The 12,296-nt window shown below is 41.3% G+C and overlaps 1 protein-coding gene across 2 annotated transcripts in view; it reads left to right on the top strand.

Moving 5' to 3' along the window:
* trpc5a (transient receptor potential cation channel, subfamily C, member 5a) overlaps nt 1-12,296 on the top strand; it is a 206,315-nt gene that overhangs the window by 155,986 nt on the left and 38,033 nt on the right. For both annotated transcript variants that reach the window (XM_015946058.3, XM_015946059.3), the window contains exons 9-11: nt 391-528; nt 6,163-6,361; nt 8,740-8,879. In XM_015946058.3, coding sequence (XP_015801544.1) covers nt 391-528; nt 6,163-6,361; nt 8,740-8,879 — 477 coding nt within the window. The remainder of the gene's footprint in view (nt 1-390; nt 529-6,162; nt 6,362-8,739; nt 8,880-12,296) is intronic.

Raw genomic sequence — 12,296 nt, 5'->3', positions numbered from 1 at the left:
GGCGGGACGATGTGACGGCTTGTTTGAAATGACTTTTACATCAATTTTGAACTATTTGGACTTAAGCTTTATTAAAATCAGGAGTAAATAGATGTATGTAGGTCCTTTGTGTAGAAAACAAATGTATTTTTGTAATTAATTAATTCATTTTGATACACAATAAATGATACAAATAGCAGTATGGTCTAATCACTTGACTATGTTAACTCCAAACACCGTGAACCTACGTGTTTGGAGGATTTTTTTGTTGCTTTGGTTGTTTAAAATGCTGCTTTAGCACTTTTACTCTGATCAAGCTTGTTTCATAAATGCTTCATAAAAGACGAATCAGGAGTTGTTCAGCTTAGGTTTTTTGTTGTTTGCTAACTTGATCTTAATCTCTGGTTTCAGTTTGTGGCTCAGCCGAACTGTCAGCAGCTGCTGGCCACTCTGTGGTATGACGGCTTCCCGGGCTGGAGGAGGAGACACTGGGCCGTCAAACTGGTCACCTGCTTCATCATCGGACTGTTGTTCCCCGCCTTCTCATTGGTGAGAAACACGCCTGAAACCAAGCCTTTTCATTTGGACTAATGGCGACATTAACACGCAGCAATGGGCCCATTGGTGTGTTTCTGTGTGACAGATTAATTAGATCAGATAGAAACCATTCACACATTTAACTCTGTTACATCTGCAACAATAAATCATACACGCATGAGGAGACACCCGTCTGGTCTCAGCTGAGTTTGTTTCACTCTCGGTTTAATGCTGATGAGTAATTAATGCAGTAATCTGTCAGTGTGTGTGTGTGTGTGTGTGTGATTGCATATCAGTGTTTTGATAATTGCTGTAAACACACCTCTGTTTCCAGATGCTCTTTGTTTCTGACTGTCTCTGTATCATGAACGCCTCTCAGGCGAAGGAGGGAGGCGAAGCCGAGGTAGATGAGCCGGGCAAAAAACATGAATCAGAACAACAGGAGCTCCAACATACACAGAGTTTTACTGAAATACAACATAAGAATATCTGATATGAACAGCGGAAATGTCTCTTTCTGCCTCATAAACTACAGTTTATATATGGATGAATCAGAACATCACAGATGGAGCTTATAGGAGGAGAAAAGTCGGAAAGGCAAAGAACTTACCTGTTATTATTATTTATTTATTATTGTCATTTACTGCTTTTATGTTGTTTAAAACATCCTTCATTCAAGCTTTTACCCTATTCTGTTCTGTAGTTTAGTCGGACAGACGGTCGCTCTATGGGCCACGCCATACCAGAGCAAAGATGGGAGACGCTTCTCCTGTTGCACTTTACTGCAGTTGCTGCAATTCAATGGACACGAAGAGACAAAATGAGACCAACAATAATTTTCAGTTTACAGTGCTATTTTTATATTGAGGTTTATTTCAAATTAACGTGTAAAGACTGTCAAAACGAAATTATTATCAGCGGTTCCTAGAAATAAGGGACTGCAGAGGATCAGGGCTGAAAAGGATCATCTGAGAGCTTATTTGTATTTGGTGTGATTTAAAAGAAGAAACACTTCTAGCATTTACAGATGAGTCCACTCTCATAAACATGAACAAATGAATAATGCATAAAAATTTGAATTAAAAAACACATTTTTTGACAAACTTCTGAAACAAAAGAAGTAAAAAATTAGAGTTTGTAATTAAAAAAATTAAATGTTGTAATTTAAAGTCCATATAATAATTTAAAAAAAGATCTAAGCTGAAGAGGATAAAATATTATAGTGCAAGAAGCCGTGGTCCACAGATGTGTACGTAGAGAAGGTTAAATGAGCAAAGAACAGACCATGCATACATGAAGTGGCTTTGCTTGATCTTAAGTAATACTGAAGGAGTTGATGTGACCTGTCTGTATGAGGATGCCTAGTGAATGACTCTCAGCTACTTCTACACCACTACTTTTACTCAGTTACATTAAAACCAACTGAGCCAATCATGCATTTGCTAATGATTAGCTGTGGAAGCCATCTTGAATTCACTAGATGTTCATCCATTGATGATTTTTTTATGTCGTCAGTTTAATTTTATATTTTAAACAATATTGGTGCCTTGTTTGTTATTTACCTTTCACAGGATTCCAGACAGATACCCGTTATTGCCCTCTCCTTAGTGAGTGGGGCTTCTGTGTTTACAGACATTACATTTGCTCCTAGTTAGATTTTGCTTTTTTCTGTAACTAGTTTTCTCCTAAAGAAGAGACACACTTTTGCAGATGGCAAAGTGCACATTCTGGACAGAGAAGATAGTGTCATGAAGTGGGGTTGTTGCAATTGCACTCAATGCAGGTGAGCAGGAACAGGAGGCGACTGGCAGGCAAAGGAAACTGTTTAATGGTGGGACGGTATAACAGAGACAAGACAAGAAAAAAACAGCATTTAAATACGTAATCAGAAATCCGGTGGTTTGGATAACAGTGGACGGGTGAGTCCAATAAACACTCAACAAGGGGAGACAGGCGCAGTCAACATGTCAAAGGGGGAAGGAGCAGATCCTGACAGATAGATGCTTTGAGAGAGGAGTAAAGGAAGCTATCTATGACTACGTTTACATGCAGCCAATATCCGGGTTATGATCGGGTTAAGGTCGGTATTTGGGTTTCTGAGTTGATCAGAAGAACCCATTTACAAGCACAAATAGAAAGAGTTACCCCTAACTTGCATAACCCGATTTAAATGCGGACGTTGGGTAGTGTCAGGACGTATGGACTATCAGTTTGGACGTATGGACTATCAGCCTCTGGTCATATGCTGCAAGTAAAGCAACTTCTCTGCAGAAACGGGTCGTCATTTCCGGTTCTTCTTGTTCTGGTATCCGTGAAAACAACAACATGTTTCCCAGTTCGGAAGAGATAGCGACCGCGTTTGTTTGCGCTTTAGTGCTGGTATTGACCCACCGATGAAGACAGGTTTCCTCGTCACTCCAAAAGTGTGGTGCTGTGCCGCGACTCGCCATGTTGCTCCCAACTTGTTGTTTACTTCCGGTGTTCTGGCACATACAAGACGTCTCGCTACTCAAAAGACCAAGATTCCTTGCGAACGGAGCATGTGCAGAACACACGCTTTGATGGGGATATCCCGATATGCGTTTACACGACCAAACATTCGGGTTAGAAAAGGGTTACCCCAGGTGTAGTAACCGGGTTTTTAAAAACCCGGTTATGAGCATATCCGGGTTTTGGCAGTGTTTACATGGCCGTGCGGAACCGGGTTATTGTGAATATTCGGGTTTTAAAAGGGTTACTGGCTGCATGTAAATGCACTGTGTGTCAAATGGGGAAAACCTACATTAAATAGAGCGGGAGGTCTCAGGTTTCATCTTTCCAGCACCTATAATGCAGCTCTGAACTATTCCAAAACAGTTTCCATCTAGGTCACACCTTAATCCTTACCTAACACAATAGGACCTAATGACATCAATGACTCCTCAGTGGATAGGGAAGAGGGACATTCATATGTAGTGTCAGCTTTTTGAGCAACAGCAGACAGCTACAGTTTATAAGCTTGACCCTCCCATTTTCAAGAAACCTAAGAAGTCCAGTTGCTTTATGGGAACCCCGTTGGATCACCATGACCTGGCAGACTGAGCATCATTTCTGGTTTCCTCAGCTTCTTTGATTTGCTCTGCCACTCCCACTTAGTCCTCAGTCTGTTAGCATCCCTCCCAGTTTGTCTACCGCTCAGTTTCTCAGTCTCATTATCTAGGATTTTCTGTTGTATCTGCTGTGTCTGTCCCATTATTGCAGTTACACATCACTGTAAACCCGAATGCTCAAAATAAATAATTGGAATAAGTGGTGTAAACTTAAAAAGTTCCCAAAAGTTATCTTTACTTAAAAATATTGAGTGAAAGTAACATTTTCCTTCTTTTTAAGTTGATTAAACTTGTTATGATTGATTAATATGAACTTGGTTGCATATTATATAATGCTACTTAAAATAATCAACTCTCAGTTACTTAAAACTCTGTGGATTAAACATGAATCTTTGTCTTATTTTATTTTTATTTTTTGGAACTATTTATTTTTGAATTAGAACAACAACATTTACATGGAGATGCATTTGAGTTTCTTCTTCCCTTCTCCAGAGCAGTGTTTGCCTGAACAAAGTTCGAATTTCCTTGTGTTCATAAGATCTATCCAACTTAATCAAATCACCAATCAGTAGATACAAGTGCAACAATAAAATAAGTAGTAGAAGAAGAAAAGGAAGGCATGTTTGAAAAAATCCCCGGTTGGTTTATGTGTCGCACATTTTTTCTCCATAAAATCTTCAACACTTCTGGTATTTCTTGTCTTTATTATTGCAGGTGAGCTAAATCAGCACAATCAGCCACAATATAAAGGGTGTTTACTATTATTGCTGGCTTAAAGGCACATTTTGGTCAGTTTGAAGTGACATCACTCAAAGCCAGCCGTGTCTCTAGAAACAGGAAGTAATCCTCTGGCTGGAGAAATACTTGTGACATCCTAGATCAGTCACAAGCTAAACTGCAAAAAAGGATTTCTAAGAAAGTGAAGAAAAAAAATTTTTAGGCTTTTTACCAAAATAAATTAAAAATTTTATTATTTTGATATTTTTTAGAATTTTATCCAAGCATTTTTTGACTACCCCATTGGCAGATTTGTTTTACACAAATCAAGAATATTTGAATCACATTTAGGAAAATGTACCTTATTTTAAAGACATTGGCCCAACTCGGCATGAAAATTGTGAAAACTCAGTGTAACTACACTTCATCACATTTACAAACATACAAACATAAACTGGATTCAGTTTTTCATTTTGTTTTAGGGATGTTGTCATAAATCCTTGTAGAAAGTCAAAATTCTCTCTACACAATGAAGAACTGTGTTTCACTTACGGTGGTTACAGAAAGTATTCAGACCGCCATCAATTTTTCACCCTTTGTTATATCGCAGCCATTTGTTAAAATCAATTAAAATATTTTTTTCCTCATTAATGTACACACAACACTCCATATTGACAGAAAAACAGAATTTTAGACATTTTTGCACCAATGTTTGGTTCTGAAAACAAACAGAATTATCCCCTGTGTCCAAGTCGGCTTGTGGGTCTTTTGAGTCAAACGGTCTAAAACAAGTCTGAGCCTCCAGCAGAGCTATCCAGCTAGCGGTGGTCGGGGTTTGGTTTAACTTCTCAGACTGTTGGGTTAAAGCTGAGTAAATGGAGGTCTAATTGGTCCACCACCACCACTGAGAACTACATCTCCCAGAATGCACCAACAAAAAGGCAACTGATTGCTGATAATTTAAAAAACACCTATGCAGGATGGTGGCTTTCTTCAGTCAAACAGGAACAGCACAACAAGCTCTACTCATGAACTTTACTCTAAAGACGCCAATGGTTGGTGAATATTTCTGGTTTATGTTGGTGAAGTGTTTAAGTTGTACCTGGAGAGTTTTCTGTTTGTGTCAGAGTTATCAACCTGATGAAATCATGCACTGATCAACTTGAAACCAACAAATCTGAGTTGAAAATAAAAGTTGATGAAAAGCAGAATCAAGAGTTGTCCCCGAGTGTCCCTTTGGAGTAAAACTAGTGTGGAGCTTAACACAGACGATCCAATATCTGTTCTTGTCGCCGTTTCCCAGAGAAGAAGAAAACGATCTGACCAGCTAGCAGAGGTTTCAGAAGCTACATCTGACTGATGACACAATGTCCTCTGCTGTGATGCTAACGCAGAAACACCAGAGAGCCTCTACTGTTTACCCTGCTGTTTGTGGAGTGTTCCCGGCATCAGCTGGATGAAAATCCAAAAACCTTTTTCAGCCAAGGTTTTAATACTGTTTTACAAGAACCATTCAAAGGCATGTAGCCTCTGGTCATATGATGCAAGAAGCAACTTTTCTACAGAAGATTTTTTTTTTCCTTTTAGACTGAAAATAAGATAAAATGTCTAAAGATGAGGCTTTTTAACTTAATTAGAAATCAGTTTTTGCAGTGTAGTGGTTAATTTGGCTTATTTAAAACAACTCCTGCTCAGTGGACTCCCTCATTTACTACTTTACATAACAATTTATTTTATTTTCAAGATTTTGCAAATTATCTTAATACAGAAGTTTCCTTCACTTCGTATTTTCACTCCTTTTTCCTCATTTGTCCTCGTCTTTTTCACTCCTCCTCATTAGATCTACCTGTTGGCTCCAAAGAGCGCTCTGGGTCGCTTCATCAAGAAGCCCTTCATCAAGTTCATCTGCCATACAGCATCATACCTGACCTTCCTCTTCCTCCTGCTGCTGGCCTCTCAGCACATCGCCCGCACCAACCTGCACATGCAAGGACCCCCGCCCACCATTGTGGAGTGGATGATTCTTCCGTGGGTGCTGGGTGAGTTCAGTACTTCTCTTTCCCACCAATGGCGTCCGCTTTGCAATCTTTCATTTATGGCGTGGATTTTGAGGTTGTTAGAGACAAGTAATATTAATAGTGACAAAGTGAATTGTCCAAGAAAATAACAAAGGTAGACTCCATTTTACTTGGAAATGTTAGAAATTAAGAAGAAAGCTTTTAAAATAAGTTTAACTTTGAGAGGTTTCAGAACCGTGTTGTATTTTTTTCCCCAAAATTTTGCAATAAATGCACCAAAACACAAAGAAACACCACAATTCATTGCTTTAGTGCTGTTCTTTCTCTTGAATGATTTATGTGTTACGTAGAGATCCAACTCATCCGCCAGCTAAATGAGTCAAAAAACAACTTATGTCACTTTTTTCACCTGATTACTGATCATCAAGAGAGTCTTGTCGTCCTGAGTGTGTGGTTGGATGGCGGCGAGTGTGTGGAGGAGGCGGCGGTGCGTATGTGTGAGTGGGTCGGAGTGGGTGGGTGGGTGGGTGTGAAAAATGAATGATCACATCTTCGTCGTCTCTCTCTGAGCCGACACCAATCATTTCCAAATTCTGACCGTGATCATTCTGAGAAATACTAAACCATCTGTTCTCCTCCGTCGTCCGCTTTCTCCTGAATTCTTCGTCTTCAAGCTCAGAACCAGGTTTCAACAAAGAGGAGGGAGTTTTTCTTCATGAGAAGCTTCAGAAAATACAGAGAAAGAGATGGCTCATTTCATCTTTTGTAAAAGATGTTTTTCTTCAGGCCCAATCAAAGGATCTCCGTCAGGCTGGTGTCTAGACTTTCAGGGTTAGGGTAGCCATCCTGTTGTAGAGCTGCTGCTGTGTTTCGTCCTGACCCAGTTTGGTTCAACTCTTCACAAAGTTCACAGGGAACTCGATGTCTCCAAGAAGCCCAAATCATTAGCCCTCCACCACCATGCTTATCATGAGCTGTTTGACCAGACAGGCTGTGTTGGCTTTTCTGTGCATTATGGGTAAACACCTCATCTGTCCAGAGGACGTGGTTCCTCCAGGTCCAACTTTACACACTTACTTTAGTGGCTCTGTTTATTTATTTATTTATTTATTGAGAAAACACATATAATTTCCTACAACCCATACCCGTTCTGTCGTATTGTCGTGAACCTTGACCTTTGACCTGCTGACTGAGACCTTTGGTTCTTGGATCTTTGTGGACTCCAGATAGTTTAGAAATGATTTTTGACTGTCTCAGATTGATGGACAGCAGTAGTGATATCTCTGAGATCATGGCTTCCTTTGTGCGTTAACACACGCCTGTATGCTCCAGACCTGCACTCTGACTAAGGCCCTGTCCACACGTAGCCGGGGATCTGCCAAAATGTCGATATTTTTCTACGTTTTGGCCTGTCATCCACACGAAAACGGAGTTTTTTCACACAAAAACGTATCTTTTTAAAAACTCCGGCCAAAGTGAAGATCTGCGTTTTCTCCGTTTTGGGTGTCTGCGTGTGGACAGACAAAACCGGAGTTTTAAGGTCCGCAACGTCACTTTCCGCGACAAAAAAATGCTGACATCACGTGTAGGACCTGTGTTTACACTAGCCGACATCATGGAAGCCCTCAGAGCTGCGCTCTGTCACTCCCCGATCCATCAATTGTCCAAGCGCTTTCTGCTTGTTTGTTTTTGCAAGCGGAATTACTGCTCCTTGCGGAAGACCACAGACGAAGGATGAGGTTAAGAACGGGGGAAGTACTGCCACCTACAGGTCTGGCATGTCCTTAACAACGTATTCATCCGGGTACGTGTGGACAGAGTTTGTTTTTTAAACGCGGTGGTGTGGATGCAAGTTTTTGGAGGGGCGGATATTCGTTTTAAAAAACCCCGGCTACGTGTGGACTAGGCCTAAAATCCTGAAAGTCCCGATGAGCTGACCTCTTTGGAATGATTTCTTTGTAAAACCAGAATGCTCCTGTGCAAATGTGCAGATTGTTTTGCACATCACAGAACGTTTCCTCGTAGAACACCGGGCCTTTTTTCAGTCAGACAGGATTTCCATTTCCTAAGTTTGGGTCCCTAAGTCGGCATGCCTCAGGGACAGACGGTTCTGCACAAACTCACCAGAAGGGTCGGTGTCATACTTCTGGTCTAAGCCAAGCTAACCAAGGCCACGCGTCTTAAGGCTTCCCTGAAACCTGTTTCCTCCAGGGAAAAAAATGTTCCTTGAATTATTGATGGTAAAACTTGACTGGATTTAAAGTCAGTCACACAGAACAGAAACACTCTGCTTACAGCTCTGTGGCCAGCAAAAGGTCTGCCACGGCATGAAAACGACACATTCATGCGTCCTCGCTATTAACCAGGAGTGTGTGTGTGTGCATGCGTGTGTTTTTCAGGCTTCATCTGGGCAGAGATCAAAGAGATGTGGGACGGGGGCTTCACAGAGTACATCCATGACTGGTGGAACCTGATGGACTTTGCCATGAACTCTCTCTACTTGGCCACCATCTCTCTGAAAATCGTGGCCTACGTCAAGGTAAAGACCTCCCGTCTGCCTCGGTGAAAGTTCAAAAAAACATCATAAATGTTTAAGGAGCTGGCAGGGTAATAAAGCTGAGCGATGCTGTGTGTCACGCTGTGTGTAATCATGTCTTGATGGAACAACAAGCAGCTGGCAAACACAAATGTCTGCAATTGTTTGTTTGTTCGGTGAAGAGACACGAGGATGAAGTGTTTCGCCATTAGCAACAATACTGAGATATTGGTTTATTTGTGGGTTCTGTAAATGATTTCCCCAATCCCAGCGAGTGTTTGTTGATGTGCAAACACAACATTGCAGCTGCGTGACAAAAAAAAGGGCGAAAAATCTGAATTATCAGACAAGAGTAGAATCAGCCCTGTGGAGAAAGCTTACGGGTGGTTTTCTGTCCCAAATTCTTCATTTTTGATATGCTGACCAGCCCTTTCCTTTACAATACTACAGCCTATCAGAGGAAGATTTCATCTGTTGGAAGACGAATGAAGCCACCATTAAGCCTGATGGTCATTTAGCATGCAAGCTATGACGTCAACATTGCTCCTATTAAACATTTATTTTCATGTTAGATGGATGCTGGTTAGTGTGCAAATGACAGGGCTGACGTCTTGCTACATTTTTAATTCACCAGTCAGCTACAGCGTTCAAATGGGGGGAGGGGGGTGAATTAGTAACACCAATCAGCTCGTTACAATGCTGCAGGGCAGCTCTGGCTCCTGGAAGCTACGTGATTGTTGCTTCATCGTGCATCTAGGTTAGTTTGCTTCATTTGATAAATGTTCTGAGTTACTAAAACCACTGCAATTCTGCAAAATAAAATAAATAATATTACCTAAATAATAATTCCTAGCTGTGCAAGTTTGAGACATGAGAACATTTTATGTTTTGAGGGCTTGTAACGTAAGAAATTGAATATTAAAGGTGCGGTTCACTCACTTACCTTTGCAGTGGTCTCTAGTGGGACTGAATGCCCTGTAAGAGGTACGGGGGTTGCTCAGATGCACTTGTTTCAGGTAGGGATGCAACGATACCACTTTTTTCCAAACCAATACGATACCGATACTTGGATCTGAGTATTCGCCGATACCGATTATCAATACCGATACTTCTACCATACAAAAAAAGGCAATGATTTGGAATACAGATTTTACTTTCTTCTCTGCTTTCAACAGGAAAAGACTGTGAGGTAGATAAAAAGTAAAATACATGAATGGAAATCATAACAAAACTAAAATATTAGGTGAACAGAAATGACAAGTTACAGTGAAGCCACTTTCAAGCAACTGTATTGGTATCGGTTCCTGGTATCTGTTAACTTTTACCGATACCAGTATCGTATCGGTGCATCCCTAGTTTCAGGAACTAGCAAAATACCACATTAGGGGTGAGTTTCGGACCACAGGATTTGAAGTTTTATTTCCTTACATTTGCACATCTCCCCTCTGATTGGCCAACAGGAACACATCACCACTGACTGTTTACTTTGCAACGCTGATGTGTTATCTTCACAAATAACACAAATCCGAAGTTCTTCCAGGTGGCGGAGTTGTTAATGCTAATAGTTAGCTTCTAATAGCCAAAACGTTCTCTGCTGTTTCCTGGAAGCTAAACCAACAACAGCCGTCCTCGTCATGGGTCAAGATGAGTGAGTCCATGAATGATAAGTGACAGTAGCTTCTTTTATAAAACAATCGTCAATTGACTGTAAAAATAAAATGTTTTGTCTCAAAATTTGTGTGATGTCTAATGTTTGTCTCAGAGAAAAGTGGGCACTGTCATACATTCAGTGTGTAATTCATTGTGTTCCCTTTCGACAGTTGTGTTTTCAGTTTTGCTCTTCAGTGTTCTTTCCATGCTTGGTAGTGTTCACCCAAAGGCTACTTGTGCTTAAGCAATGATTGGTATGTGTGTGTCATGTGAAAATGTGGCTGTGTTTACCAAATGAAAACACACGTTCCATTTTGGGAACATGTTACGATATGTGATGGCAGGGTTTTTTTGCAAAGGGAAGCCACGGTTTAGGGATTTGTGTTTTATGTTTGGGGTTTTGTGTGTGCAGTTTTGAAAGAAACGTACAGTTTTGAAAAATGCGTTTTAGCAATCGAAAAAAACTGTAACAAAAGTGTAACGTACGGCCGGTTTTTACTTTCATTTTCAACATAGCTTCCTGCCGGAGCTCAGCAGTAACTCCACACGGGATCATGCCATTACCCTCTGTTGCACCAGGATGTAATATGTATTCACAAGTCTGGCATTGTGGCAGTTTTACCAAGCATGGCATTTCATAAGACACACTGTGGTGGCAGTATCACATGGTGTGTCTTCTAAAAATAGCTACGTAGATCTGTCAGGCATTTCTAATCCTAGAGTTTCACCATGTATTTTCTATCAGAAGCTAATGCAGGAGATAGGTATAGGAGACTATTTTCATCTTCAGCCTGCATGAAGTGACAGACTATAATAAGAAATAAGATTTAAAAACTTGTTTCTTAAGCCTGGTTTATGCTTCTCCGTCAGCTCCGCAAGGGACAGACACGCACGGATTGATGAAAGTGTTTTGCTCTTTTACTTCTCCGTCTCCTGGAGAGTGTTGCAAAGCAATCCCTCGGCAGGACCACAGAGGGCGTAGCGCTGTTCTGTGGTATCCTGTCATGTATTGGTCCAAGATAGAAAAAAAAGAAGAAAGAAAAAAGTATCGGTCCAAGATAGTGTGTTTATATTGTGTTTTTTGTGTATATAAGAGACTTTTAACACGGTCATATTTGTCTCTCATTCTCCCACCGCTTCATGCGCTCACCACATCTAAACCCACGTTTCCTGTCATTTCCGTCCACAAATAAAACGCTTGCTGCGCATCTTTTCACTCCTCCAGTCACGGGAGGATGAAACGTTCATATTTTTAGAGTTTTTTCGCGAGGTGATTCTTCTCTGGTTTACTGGAAATTTGGGAAGACGGGAGCGATTGGAGTGCGACCCGCACCTACGGAATGTGCCACCCGGGCGGTGACCTCACAGACTGGGACGTTACTCGAGGTGAACCGTAAGCTGGACAATGTCCTCGCGGCGTTGCCTGTGTTAGTGCGCAAGATGGATGTCATCTCGGAGAGGGTCGCCGGACGGTGTGGGGATGTTTAGAACGCATAAATTGGCTTCACTGGTGGACATGAGTGACCTCTTAATAGACTCCAAGGCGGAGAGGAAAATTATCTCTGTCTGCCCTAAACAAAGTCTTGCTTATCCTTATCTGACGCCAAGCAGCCTCCAAGGCTGCCTTCAACTCACCCCCACGAAAGGAGGAATGCTGACAGATGCTGTGTCCCGACCTTCCCCCTGCCTTCAGATTGTGACTTCGGCTTTGAGGTCATTGACCTGCAGGAACTCAATGCGCCCTCTGTTTCTCATTTCTCCCTCCTACCT

The sequence above is a fragment of the Nothobranchius furzeri genome, chromosome 2 (genome assembly GCF_043380555.1).
Source record: "Nothobranchius furzeri strain GRZ-AD chromosome 2, NfurGRZ-RIMD1, whole genome shotgun sequence".
In the NCBI taxonomy this organism is placed as follows: Eukaryota; Metazoa; Chordata; class Actinopteri; order Cyprinodontiformes; family Nothobranchiidae; genus Nothobranchius; species Nothobranchius furzeri.
This window is presented reverse-complemented; position numbering and strand designations above follow the sequence as displayed.